The sequence below is a fragment of the Acanthaster planci genome, linkage group LG03 (genome assembly GCF_054643075.1).
Source record: "Acanthaster planci isolate LZ-2023a linkage group LG03, COTS_SCS, whole genome shotgun sequence".
In the NCBI taxonomy this organism is placed as follows: domain Eukaryota; kingdom Metazoa; phylum Echinodermata; class Asteroidea; order Valvatida; family Acanthasteridae; genus Acanthaster; species Acanthaster planci.
Window position 1 is genome coordinate 14276847 of NC_141779.1, and position 14226 is coordinate 14291072.

The following is a 14226-nucleotide window of genomic DNA, read 5'->3' on the forward strand; positions in this document are numbered from 1 at the left end:
AGCCATCCATGTAAAATCATGACAGAAAAAAGTAGGGCCACTCGCAACATGTTTTTAATGGGGAGGGTCTATTTTTTGGCTACTTACAATCTCCGCCTGGCCAACTTCCTATCGTAAAGGAGCTATCGCTGTCTGCACCCTGTTCTTGGCCACCATCACCAGTTGCCATGGTGTCAACAAACTGCCCGAAGTTGGCATCACTGCTGACTACGGAAAGACTCTCCGAGTAGGACAGAGAGTCTGGCGTGTCTGTCTCGACGACTAGCCGGGGGACAGACTGCGACGATGTGATGTCCTCACTGTCTGCCACGCTGCTGTCATCGGCGAGGAGGTCACTGGCATCCGTGGCCTGTGAGTCGCCAGCGTCTGGCAGCACAAAGCTGGTGGCCGCCATCACCGCACAGCCCGGCAGCTTTCCATTGTCGGCGTTGTCTGTCGGCAGGACACGCTGCGGAGTGGTCGGGGTGGTCGGGATGCTCGATGGCGTCAGGGCCAGGCCGTTCAAGTCCAGGCCAATGTCCGGTCCAGCAGCCGCATCCCGGACGAACAGCCGGGCCAACGTGTCCTGCCAGCCGGGCACCTTGGCCAGCTTGACCTTGGACTCTTTTTCCGTGTAGAGTATGTGAAGGAGTTGGGTGCAAGCCTCCAGCTTGATGAGGGAGCTTGCACGGTGCAGCAGCTGTAGAACAGCCAGCAATCCAGCATAGTTTATGTGACCCTCTGCAGCAAGCAGAATTCAACAACCATTATTAAGCCATTTGGATCTGAGATGATTCAGACATTTACAACCAAACTGCTGGCCGTAGTGTAACTAGGGTGAATATTCCGAAGGTGCAACTGGAGAGGCTTATATTTTATCAAGGGGCAATGACAGCAAATGAACCGTAGCTTCCACATAGGTTGTGTACTTTTTGAACCCCCACACCTCCCCCTCCTTATTATGCCACGAACTACCGGATAGGTGTGACCCAATCTGGAAAAAATGAGCTGGAAGCCACCAAAGCCACTTTTGAGTTCACGACTTTTGAAGGCACCTTGCACAACGTCACTCAATACTGACCCTTAACCTTTTTTTCACCCACACAACATCCATTTTCATCTAGATACCAAAGAATAGAGCTCAATTTCATCTTTCTCGTGCAAATATGGCCTTAGGGCTCACTCTGTGGGGATCCGGTAGTGACTCATTACTGACCTGTGATCATCTCCACCATGTTCTTGGCGATGGGCATTGTAACCGGCATTTCCCCCATCAGCAGAGTCAGTCCTGAGAAACCGACGTCCATCAGCCGCATCCGGTGCTTGCTCTTCTCATACACCTTGTTAGATCTCAACATCAATGAAAACATCTTGGAAGATGGGAAAGGAAGGGAATAACAGGATCAGAATGGAAACCCATCCAACGAATTAGGGAAATCTTAGCGGTTTGGGAAATTGACTAGAGGCTAAGGAAGGACTTACTTTTACAACGAGAAAGATTTTTTGGGGGATGAGCAAGAGATGTATGGTAAATTAAGTCTATGACAAGCCAACATGGCCTATCAGGCTAACCTGTGTCATAATAATAAGCACTTGTAAAGCGCCCTCTATCTAGCAAACTATTCCGAGGCACTGTATTATCATTATCCCTGCACACTGGGCGCACACATCATCTGAACATTCCTGAAAACATCTCGGCTCCATGGGGAATATAGTAGCCTGGTGCTGCCATTTCAACGCAAACAGCTAAACAACCATGTCTGCCCTCACAGGTACCCATTTACTCCTGGGTGGAGAGAGGCACATAGGGGTAACGTGACTTGCCTAGGATCACAACATGCTGCCACCAGCTGGATTCGAACCCCTGACCCTATGATCAGAAGCTACAAACCCTAACCACTAGGCCACATGCCTCTTCCATTTCAGAAGCATGAGATGATAAAGACTATTTGTTTCCGCCCTGGATAGGATGCCAGTCCTTCTCAGGTTACTCTATTGTTAATATCGGAACCCATTCATATCCCTGAGTGGAGAGAGGCAAGCAGGGATGAAGTGACATGCCCAAGGCCATGCCCCATGACCAGCAACTGGATCTGAACCCCCTGACCCCTGGTCCTGAGTCTGGAACTCTGAGCAGGATAATGCACAGACAGGACAAATGAACCTAATGCTGGGATTATGAGGTAAACATCGGATTTGAGACAGAGGGGATTTTATTCTGCAGATCCCGATACACACGATTTGTCAACAAAACTGACAGCAAAGGTAACTCACCTTGAACACGCGGACCCTGAGAGTGTCGGTGTAGTCTTTCTTAGTCAAAAGTGCATAAAGCAGATCACCTTTCCCCTCCTCAAACAGCAAGAGGTACAGCTGGTCCTTGCCGGAGCTCTCAAGAAGAGTGATCAACATGTCGATGACCTCTCCAATCTATGGATGAGAGGAAAACAGAGGGTATCACTGATGTGTATTCCTCAACCCTGTCTCTCCAAGGTATTTTGGCTAGCTATCCTGCCACATCCTTCAATTCGCATCAACTGGCAAGTGTCACTTGCTCGCCTTGAGCAACAAGATCAAACATGTTGACTGTCCCCACAGCCAAATCGCCTGGGAATCTGTGGTCACCAGCCATGTATGAAATCAAAGTTAACTGGACAGATATGTGGAACATCAGAAGGCAGGCTGGAAAAAGGAGGCTGGCATGTTGACACAGAGATGGTGCAAAGGGGTTGGAGCAAGATACAAGATGTCACCATAAACAAGTCCCAGACTTACGAGAATCTCGTCTTCGACAGCCGTGACAAAGTTGATGATTGCACTCAGCTCTTTGTGGTTGATCTGCTTGGACACATAGAAGCGGATCAGGCCCAGCAAGGAGTTGCGAATGATGCGGGAATCCTCTGCTGAAAGGTCTGTGGTGCTGGGACTGACAAACGACATCAGAGGAGAGAAAAGCTGGTGTTTAAGTTTGAACGAGCTCCTTTTCTTCCCTTTAACTTGATTCTGTTTTGCAATGATGATAATGGAGACTTTGCAGGTCTGATCAGATTGATCAATGTAAGGTCAGAAACGGGCTTTGTTGACATTTCTAAAAACCAATTCTGCTGTGGACAGCTTGATGTAGGTGACACCACGAATGCTTTAACTTGTACTATTCCAAGCTTAAATGTAAAACCGTAGTCTCTGTGACTCTTTACCAAATATGAAGTTTTTTCAGAATGCATCCAAGTTTCAACAGCACAAAGCTCTAGGCCCTCTGTATAAGAAACAGTGGTTGAGTGGTACGCCTTGAAATCCAATGAAAAATTATCAAAGTAGGTGTAGGACGTTTGATAATTACACACGTCAAGTTAAAAAGCAGAAAATGCTCAACTGTGCACTGTTCAACTTTAGAACTTGAAATATTGCCCGACAGAAGCCTGACAGATACCTGTAGTAGGTCCGTATGGTGTCCAATAGGAACTGCACTCCGAAGTTTCGCCGGAACCTCTTCTTGTCATCTTTGATCATGGTGGATATGTACTGCAAGTGGCCTGAAGGTTCCAAAAGTACTTGCCATTGGTAAAATAGAATCTACAGAGGAGTATTTCTGGTAAGACCAATTTCATCAGAATCAAAAAATAAACAATGTTACGCATAGAGCTATTGAGTGAACTATGCACTTGATTACCGATTATGGGTCACTACAATATGGCATGCAACTAGAAAGTCATAAACTAAGGGAAATTTAAACCACACAGGATGAATCACTGTGTTTTTCAATTTCCAATGGCGTATATTTGAAGTAAAAACAAACAGCTAAAGGACAAACAGCTAAATTGAGGAAACTCCTTAAACTCTGGAATCTGCACAGTTTCCAAATGTCACAATTCAAATTGAGCTAAAGTAAAGATCTGATTACGTATAATTCCTCAAATCAGAAGTGTGAACCATGAATGCTTACCAATTCTTATCTCAAAGACACTCTTGCTCCATATCCGGAAGTCAAATAAAATGTACCTGTTGAGGTGGTCCAAAAGTTCAAACAGTTTAGCACTTCAGCTCAAATTTTGTAGGGCGCAATATTTAGAATTTAGAATGGACAGAACAAGAAGTATCAATAATTCTGTATTCAAACTGAGCATGTACTCAAATGAAGAGTGTCATAGGTCATTTTGGGACAATAAACACACAATCATTCATATCAATTTGTCACATTCCAGCCACAAGGGCTGATCGGGGAGCCAACAGGGGTAATGCCCCCCCCACCCCGATTAAAATGTTTTCCTCTCGAAAGAAATTAAAGAAAGGCAATTTTTTACTTATATCCTTTGCCCTTCCAAAAGCACAAAAACAGCACCAAAATGCAGCTTCAACCCTCAGAAAGGCTACATAAAAATTCCAAACATTTTGCCCCCCCCCCACAACAAAACCAATCTTGATCCCCCCCTCCCTCTCCCTGAATATTTGGTTCTGGATGGGCCCTAGTCAGGTGCAATAATTCTGATTGACCCTGCCTCGCAGAAATACTAAATTGGCTCAATCTGGACAGACATTCTTAAAGAGGACTCACCTGTATGCATGTTTCAGCAGCGACTGGTGCCCAAAGCAGACTGCTTCTACTAGCTGCTTGATGGCCATCAAGACATTCACATCGATCAGCAATGAATCTACCTGAAAAGTGAAACAGAATGCCCAAATAGACAACTGTCACACAGTTGACAATAAACTATTGCTCTGCAGGGCAGCCATCAACAGACATTCAATAGTTTAGACAATCAGCACTGATGGCAAACTAAATTCTGTATTTACAACCTCACTCAAAAGTCAAGGGCTCTAATCGACCTTTCCAACACGCAGAAAAAGTAGCACGGATATACAAGTAGAGCCCAATAATTCAAGAACTCTAAATTTTTGACCAGCAAACTTGCTGGGGACAGCCAGTTGGTTTAAGTTTGATACAGACGGTACCACAATCAGTGACTGTAAAATGGACTATTCCCTAGTGCACCCTGTGGATGCAAAAAGCACAAGGGCTTTTCATTCCCCAATCAAACTTGATCAATTCATATCGAGAACCAAAGTGTGACGTCATTTTGAGCCAGAAAGTGTAATGCATACGGATGACTTACGCGCACACTGGTTCTCGCGCTAATGCCTTTCACACACATGATTGCGTGCATGACGTATTCACTTTGGTACTCAATAGGATAACGCACCTTATGCACTGATATAAATACAACTGGCTTTATTTTTAACCACATCACGGAGGGGAAATTTATGAATGTTGATTCCGCTGGGACGGGATATTTTACATTTTTTTCTGTTTTCAAAATTCTTTAAAAATTCATGTCTTCATTTACTGGACACTTACAAACATCTGAAGGACCGTCTGGTTTCTACTCTGACAGACAAAATCTATTGACGCCCGAGTTTTTCAGCCAGGCCTGCTGCCTTGTAAAAAGAGCCCAGATTGTGTGGTGTTACGTAATTTTCTTTTGCTCACGAAACTGGCACAGTGCGCTGCTGAACTCTTTTCAATAGGGGTCATTGCTGCGGTGGTGGAGCGCTTTTGTCCCTGGTGGTAATCCACTCACATTGAATGCCCCAAACAGCGGTATACTATTTCAAAAAAGCTGGATTATCTCCACTATTGACAGTGAAAAATGTTGGTAATTCCCAGCAGCCTGGTCTTTTGTTACGAGTACGGTCTTTTTTTACAAGGCCCAGTTCTCTTTGTCCGATTTTAGAGACCTGGCTATGCATATAAAGAACACGTGCCCAAAACCGGGCTCCCGGGCAGCAAGTGGTTAAGCACTGGATCACTGAGCCTCACCTTTTGTAGGAGGGCACCAATGGTCGCTATGCCTTGTGACTTGTGTAGCATGTCCTGGTTGATGGGATGGCCAACGCACATGTTCTTGAGCAGGGCAACGAAGCCTGCCACGTGATTCTGCTCGTTTCTCAAATCTGTCAGTGCAAGAACACTATAAGACATTGTAGGAACTATGACAACTTCTGAAGTCAGATATTACAGCAGTTACCATTCTGTTCAATGGTACCGGTGTGGCGGCGTCTCCCAGTCTCAGCGGTCCCCCTGAATAGCCGGACATTAACCCTCCTTCGGTTTTACAGCACAAATATGCACCAGTGCCCACAGTCACTCTTGTGCATGTATTTTCTACATGGAACACGAACATGCATACGTTCACTGTGTACACAGTTGGTTGCCAGCACAAAATGACCCAGGGTCTTTTGCGCAGTCCTCTTCATTGCATTTGGTTTACTGCACAATTATGCAAATGAAACAGTGAAGCACAGTTGCTGGGCAGCACAAACGTGCAATCTGGTATTCCTGTGAGGGACAGTTGGTGCAGTGCACAGCACAACACAGCTGTGCTTCTTTGAGGTGTTTACCAAGTCACCCAAAGAGTGACTTCTGCATAGGGGGGATAAACTGACGACTTTCCCGTTGTGCACAGAGATGGCATGATGTATTTTACCACATTTGGTAAAGGGGACCGCTGAGACTGGGAAACAGCCGAGACCACCACACCGGAAACTCAAAAAGACCCGGTTAAGATTTAAAGTCTGTGAAAAATGATAAATCACAGCAGCGTGGGTTTTTGGTACATATGAGCTTTCAACCAGGCATGATAGGGTAACTACATACCTTTGTGAGGCAAATGATGCATGAGACAGTATTTCGTTGATATAAAGGTCCCGGTATACTTGACAGACTAAACATGAAATCATTCTTCACTGATGCTACGATTTCACCATTCTATTGTCACAAAATTCACAATACCAAAACCACGATGAACACGAAGGAGTCGGGAGGGCACAGTGGTGCTTTCCTCGCTTTTCTTCAGTCCCGGGTTCAAATCCCACCCAAGGCCGGCATCTGGAATGGGTGTTCTGTCCCTACCTGACTTCATTGGTTTTACCCAGAATATTCCAGAGTTTTTCAGCCACATCTAAAACTGTATATTTCTTCTCACTGCCTCCTCTCTACAGGTTCTAAGGCTTAAAAGTTACACTGCCTGAGACACTTCTGAGAAGTCCTTGGTTTCATTACCAGAATTGACAACTAGCAGTAATATTCAGTGTTGCTGTTGAAACCATCACAAATCATAAAAAAACAGTGACAAGTAGCACTTGTAGTTTGTGACTTGAATTCAGACTGAACGTCTGGTGGAGTCTTGTGATGATCTCCAACAAGTCTCCACTACAATACTGGTATTTTTTACCGACCTATTTGGTCGTGTGGTATGACCTCCCACTCATCGTCACTGCTCATCTGTTTATTGACTGGCTCTCGGCTGTCAACGGCATCATCATTAGCATGTGTCAGGGATGCAGGCTTGCCAGTCTCATTCTCCTGGGTCACCAGCTCCAGAAGAGGAAAAAGAACCTGGACCCCACCGATGCAATTGAGGACATCCTAGTGGCAGAACAAAATGAAAATAATATTCATGCTTTTGTATTAACGGTGCTTGCGTGGTTAGAGTTTAAGTCATCTCTGGCAAGGCTGGAAGCAGAGTGGGGTTGGGAAATATCTACCCCACCCCAATATCTCAGCTGTCACGTGTCCAATGTTCTTGGAAACTGGCCATGCACAGTCTTTTGTAATAAGCAGACCGGTGAAGATTCAGTTTGATACGACGTAGGGTTTTGTTGTTACAGTCATTCAGAGTAGTATATGGCCTCAAACATATCGGCCCACATGTATTGAGCATGCCGGGGGGAAAAGTTCCCGTGTTTGGTCACCCTCTCTTGGGAAAATAGGTATTTCCGGAAGTCTGCCTTCTTTTCATAGAGTCAGTGTCAAAATAATTGGAAGCCATTCCTGAAACACTCCTGAAAAGCTAGGCACTAAAAAAATGCTCTCTAAAATCATCAGAGAAAGTGTCGAGGGTCGGGTTGCATCCAACCCCACCCCTTTTAGGGTTGAACTAAAGGAGCAACATTTTCGGCTCAGGTCCACGATAACGGACCCCGTGATGTCAACAACAGAGGCTCTGCCACTCCCTTGATGTCCTACCTTCACATCCCAGGTGTCACAGCTGTGGCCTTTGAGGCGGCCATTGTATAGGTGGGCTGGGGCTAAGTCTAGGCAGACAGGATCTCGGCAGGCCTTGCCATGGTAGTAAAGCAACAACTTACTGCTGAGATCCGAGATGTCGCTGTCATCAGACTGGAACAACGTCATGTTATTGGCACCTTAAGTGTGGTATAGAATGACCTAAGGTTAACGCGTGGGCAGCAGAAATGTTATTTTGACCCCTGAGACTGTTTCTGTGAATGAACACAAGTATATTAATGAGGCTTCCATGTGAATTTATGTTGTGACCTGCATGATAAAGGATGTGATCTGGGCTCAAACAAGGTAGTTTACACTGGCTATCAGTACTGATTCAACCAAATTTACTGTTAAGCACTGCTAAATTTTGGCCCGTTTGCCACATGTTGGAATTTTGATTTTCCCCTCTGTACCTAATGCATAGAGTTTCTTGATCTGCTGGGCCTGAAGCACGTCGTGGAAGACGCAGACGCTGCCCAGCTGGCCCTGCAGCGACCTGGGCTCCCCCCACTCCATGTCCTGCATGCCCACCGGCACCATGCCCACCGGTGACTCGGCCTCACCACCACCCCCGCTGCTGGCGCCTGAGCCACGCGACCCCGACAGCAGCTTAAAGGGGAGATGGAGGCGGGACGGGTGGAAGGAGAAGGAGGCGGAGTGGCCAGAGGCAGAGGAGGAAGAGGAGTCCTCGGCCAACTGTTGCTGGAGACTGGACAAGGCGATGGGGTAACCGATTCGGCAAGATATGAACGGCTACAGATAACAGGATACAGAAAATTTTTAAGTCACACATATATTTAAGGAACAGACCCACATTTTGCAGCTCACATTAAAGTAACGGACAAAAGTTTTGTTGCAAAGCATACGTTGATAGTTATGGGAATAAGCTCCCTGTGAAATAATTCATTCAGGCAAGTTGTCATTTTGAAGAAAGCAATAAAAGAAGGCCATTTCCAATGATGTGTATAAGGAACATTTCTGGAAATTGTATTTGTGTAGTTTGTAATAATGGCGACATGTTCGCAAGCATTGACATGATGGACATGTGCACTCAGTTGCTCTAGTTGGTTGGTTCAGTGTGCAACATTGCATGGCTGCAATCATTTGAAAGAGAGTGTCTTCCAGACACTAAATTTGGGCACAATCCAACATGTGACCCTGCACTCTAACATGCTAGAGTATTGTTTTTCTCAGACTAGACGGCATTCACTGAGCTCAAACTTTACAAGGTAAGTTGTTAAGTGCTCTTCAGGTTTTGAGCACTCTGTAACCTCAAAAAAAAAATAATGCCTTAATTATAAATGCCGGACCATACCTTAAAATTACTTAAGGGCTGACTTACTGAGCAAAGTGAAGTCTGCACAAGTCTGTCCATGTTTGGGCACAAAGCCTTGGAAAACTCAAAAATTGTGTACAGCTTTTGTATGGCTTTTGCATATCTGCATATGTATTCTTAAACAATGTGTCAATAAAGTCGATATGTCAAAATCTTTAAACCCACAATCGGTAAACGAGCATTTCATTCTGCTCTTAGTAAACAACGTGAATGTCCTTGCTCAGGGCGGCATCAAAGCTTCACTGAATGGGGCATGAGAAGTCGGCGCTCTAGTAATTTATTACAGCTCTATGATTAGGTTTATAATCTCTCCTTAGTCCTCCATGGATAAGACTATTCTGCTTGTTGAAGCACATGCATGCTTTCTTTTCAATGTGATCAGCAAATTTAACACAAGTAAATCATGTTTAGAACCTTTGCTTAAACTATAAACACAATATCAGTACTGTGGAATCTCCACAAATGTGGACTCAATGTCAATCACAATTAGCTCTGGTTCAACTTACCTCCGAAATGATGGGGAACTTGAGCTGTGACACAAGACGCTGATGGCCATCCACATAGATGCAGAGCTGACTCTGGCTGAATGGTCGCCTTGACGACATGTGCGTGACGTCCACACAGTGCTAAAGGGGTGAGAGGGTAAGCAGGAGAAAGACGTTTCATAAGTGCATTTGAAATTGAAATTAAACCAAAGTGAAATGTAACTTGGCACTTAGCCTGGGTTATTTTCCTCCTTGCAGAATATATTGTAATTCTTATCTCATTCAGGTTTATTTATAAACTTAGCCAATGAAGACACTAATGCAGTCAGTTGACACTTTTGTAATACTGCTTTTATCATCAATTTCCATTTCCTAACTTATGTATGAATGATTTTCACTCTATCGATTTTCCACTTAGAATCTATTTTGCCATTATGGTTTCGCTTCAAACAACTTTGCGTTTAAAATACTCCATTCTGTGTGCCACTTGAAGCTGTACACTCCGTTTATAGTATGCTCCCGGCATCACTGCAAGCTGCTCAAACAGGTGCTGGGTGTCAAAGAAATGAACATAACAGACCATGTGCCAGTTATTTCTTTAGCGTGATCAAGAATGCATTCTGTGGTAGCCCAGTCTCCTTTCTAGCAGAAGTAACATGTCCCCAGCCTCTCTGTGTTTCCCAACTGCTGGCTACTGTACAACTGGTCACTATGCTCACCCACTGGCTATCGCTGATCGGGTAGTCCGTCAGCGACACGGTGTAGTATTCCTTCTTGGTGCAGACGGCAATGACAAGGACTCCGTCATGGGTGAAGAAGGCTTCAAACCCTGCACCGTTCCCAGTGAAGAAACTGAAAGGGAGGAAGGGTGAAATAAAGCAAAGAATACTTACATGTAGGTTGATGATGTTGGTCAGAAATTCAAGGCCCTCACTAAAGTACCATTGCAGTAGAAATCAAGAAATGTCAAGGAAATGCAAAAATCAAGGAACTGCAAAACCAAAAGACACATTTCTCTCACGTGGGAATTTCTTGAAGGAAACCCGTGAGGAATGCACAATTTTATGTAACCAATGGTAAGAGAAATCTTTTATATTGTGTCTTGGATTGAGGCATGGGCAGACCACACAACCAACAAGGAGCTCAGAGAAAGGACACAACAGCTTCAGGCCCCACGCACCCGCTGGCCAGACATAGTGGCCAAAGACCTAAGCAAATGGAATGTCACACTGGATCAGGCCAAACAACAAGCCCAGAACTGGCCGAGATGGAGAGCTGTAACTAGACTAGTTGGCTCGACGCCTACAGCGCAAGAGAATTGATGATAATGTGATGATGTGATGATAATGATGGTGACTATCAATATACTGCAAAAGACGAAGTCATCAAATTTGATCCTACATGTCTTGGAAGCTAACGCACATCAATCATACTGCATCACACTTTTTAATTTTGTTACCTGTACAACTGTCTACGGTAAAAGCCGCCTCGCTCTATGGCCGCCGTGGTGACTGGTGTGTTGTTGAGACAAAGCCAGGTGTGGAATGTGAAGCCGTGGCCAGGCCACTTACGGATCACTGGAATGCTGATGCCCTGTATGTCACAGAAAAATGGTGTTCATACCATACCTCTCTAAAAAATTTCTTTCTTCTTAAACTAAGACACCAAAATAAAATCAATTCAGAATTCTACTTATTTTAGATTTGAGACATGCAAAACACAAGGTTCTATGCTCAAAATGTTGTCACTTGTAAGACATGTTTTTCTGGGATGTTTACAGTACAACCATGATTCAGCTAAATCTTGGAGTATTCTATGACACATAAACACACATATCATTAAATTCAAATCTCAATTCTTATCCCACAATTTTCATCTACAGTTTGTCCTGAAATATCAAGGACTTTCAAATGTAATAGTTCAAACTCTATACTCTGACTAACCTCATTCGCAGGTATGAAGCTGTGTCACAAAATCTTACAAATACATGTACGTATCTTATTTTAAAGAACATCACTCACACGTATACAAAAAAATCAGACTACTTTTAGCATTTGTGAACAACACATAAATTTTTGAGCAAACAAATCAAGGACAATTCTTTCGGTCAGGCAGGTCAGACTTACAGACAGATTTTCTTGCAGGTCAAAGTAATGATGAGCCCCCTTCTTGCCCTCCTTGCGTGCCATGACGGACAGGGCGTGCATCAGGCGCAGGCACTGCGGAGACAGGGACTGATCATCGGTACCCCTCATCAGACCGATCAGACGCTTGAGCTGTGTGGAACTGATGCTGTAGGAACCCAGGGCCTCCGTCAACACAATTAACCTCTCTGAAAAAAGGGAGAAAATACAAATAAAAGAAACCAGACAAACCGAGAGTATAATCCAATATTAAAATTATTATTACACATGACTGTTTTGTTGTTATTATCATACAATGTAGAAGAGGATCTGCCTCGACCAGAAGCACCCCCTCATTGGTTGACAGGAGCCATGTTGGTCTGGAGTGTTCATTTTGTTGGTAGCCATGCGATCGTAATGCATGCATTTCATAGTCGTTTATGAACCAACAGTTTAGTTCCAACGAAAGGAGCCTCCGTTGCTTAGAAAATTGCACTCTTCCTTGGTCCAGCTCAAAGCTCATAAGGTAGCAGACAAAAGGTGCGTAAGAAAAGTTCTCAGTAGCTATCCTTTCAATACTTAAAAAAGGACAATCATGCCTTGATCAATGGCTGCTTTTGTAATCTTATTATGGCAGCTTCACTACAATAAATGTATTGTAAGTGGAGGTGAAATATCGTGTGAAGTTTTGAGAAACCGGAAGCAGGTGTGCTGACGCTATCTCTCCCACCTTGTGTTTTCCTATGTAGGCTCTCCCTGGCTTCCAGCGCGTCCAGGACGGTGGACAGTATGCCGTCGTTGCAGCACTGCATCCTGTTGTAGTCGCTCTGGCTGCAGCAGGAGGCCAGGCTGTGGGACAATGAGATCTGCAGCTCCTCCGACTTGATGAGGGGCAGGAGGCGCATCAGGATGTGGGTCGCCCCCGTGTTGTGCAGGACGTGTTTGACTTCGGCCTTGAAGGTCGTGTCAACCATCTGCGCACACGGCCAATTCACAAACAGGATGGTGATGTTCATGACAGTAAGATTAAATTCAACATTTAAAGTGTTTCACTCACCACATGCCGTAAATACCAATGCAACGGACACCTACAATCTTTACAAAAAGTACCTTTTATATCAAACTGACTCTATTAACCCTAACCCCCTAGACTCCTGCACTAGAAAGCACACTGAACCTCACAAAATCCAACAGGTGCATGTACTTGTCTATGTACTTGTAGGTCACTGTACCAAACCTGATAAACTCCAACAGAATGAGCCCTTGGAGTTTGAGTGATATGGTATGGATGGGTCTATGCAGTATAGGATGACATGCACTGAACAGTACCAAGCCTGACAAAATCAAGCATAGTCCAACAATTGGTACAGCAAGCCAGACACTGCACACAATGAACCCTGTGTGTCCCAACTCAAACAGAATCCAACACCATCTCCCTGGGCCTTACATCCCAAGTCTCACAAAATTCAACAAGTTCATCAGGTACGGTACCAAACCTACCAAAACCCTACAAAATCCAAAATCCAAAAGAAAAAGATAAGCCAACCATTTCAGCAGCTTATTTTCTACATCAAGTCATAATGTACTCTCTGCCTTATCACTCAAAATCTTCAAACAAATTTCACCACTTGTTAACACTTGCACCAAGTTTATTCAGAATTCCCCCATTTATTGTGAAATGAAAAGCAGCACAAGTTAATGAGGCATACATGTATTTTTCTAAGATGTTGACATCAAAAAAGGTTTTGGGTCAGCTGTGACGCAAACAGAGATGAAGGTCAATGGAAGTGACAACAGTGAAGACGACTTCCTATTTTTGAAAAAAATAACATAGGAGTGTGGGCATACTTCGAGGGGTAAAGCTACAAAATGGTCTTCACAAGATATTCACCATGTCTAGCAGAGCACCGATGAGTTGCTGGGAGGGCTGGCCCAGTGATATGATCAGCTGGCCAAGCCTGTGGTAGCCAATGGTCTCTCTGAAGGAGGTCTTGGCTAACGGGCAGTCAGCCATGACGACCGCCATGATGTGAAGACAGAAGAAGCCCGTCAGCTGTCTCCTGCTACCGCTCAGCTGGTGGACATTGGATGTAAAATAACAGTAATCATCTCGTGCAGCGATACATTATATATGTACGACCTAGTCGATGAGGGCGCTACATGTACAGAAGACCAAACCCAGCACAAAGTTGAGTCTGGACACCAAAACATAGCCAAAAGAAAAAAGGTGGGTTTCCAACC

General features: G+C 44.5%; 1 protein-coding gene across 4 annotated transcripts in view; it reads right to left on the reverse strand.

The window, feature by feature from the left end:
* LOC110973084 (neurobeachin-like protein 1) overlaps nucleotides 1–14226 on the reverse strand; it is a 56061-nt gene that overhangs the window by 26673 nt on the left and 15162 nt on the right. For 3 of the 4 annotated variants that reach the window (XM_022223564.2, XM_087133925.1, XM_087133926.1), the window contains exons 12-28: nucleotides 13877–14059; nucleotides 12716–12959; nucleotides 11989–12194; nucleotides 11322–11455; nucleotides 10582–10714; nucleotides 9884–10003; nucleotides 8455–8794; nucleotides 8003–8181; nucleotides 7213–7402; nucleotides 5795–5928; nucleotides 4532–4632; nucleotides 3923–3978; nucleotides 3410–3512; nucleotides 2755–2905; nucleotides 2254–2409; nucleotides 1196–1349; nucleotides 88–720 (exon numbers count right to left, since the gene is read on the reverse strand). In XM_022223564.2, the coding sequence (XP_022079256.2) occupies nucleotides 88–720; nucleotides 1196–1349; nucleotides 2254–2409; nucleotides 2755–2905; nucleotides 3410–3512; nucleotides 3923–3978; nucleotides 4532–4632; nucleotides 5795–5928; nucleotides 7213–7402; nucleotides 8003–8181; nucleotides 8455–8794; nucleotides 9884–10003; nucleotides 10582–10714; nucleotides 11322–11455; nucleotides 11989–12194; nucleotides 12716–12959; nucleotides 13877–14059 (3217 nt within the window). Of the gene's footprint in view, nucleotides 1–83; nucleotides 721–1195; nucleotides 1350–2253; nucleotides 2410–2754; nucleotides 2906–3409; nucleotides 3513–3922; nucleotides 3979–4531; nucleotides 4633–5794; nucleotides 5929–7212; nucleotides 7403–8002; nucleotides 8182–8454; nucleotides 8795–9883; nucleotides 10004–10581; nucleotides 10715–11321; nucleotides 11456–11988; nucleotides 12195–12715; nucleotides 12960–13876; nucleotides 14060–14226 lie in introns of all 4 variants that reach the window. The other variant, XM_087133927.1, reaches the window with a different exon arrangement.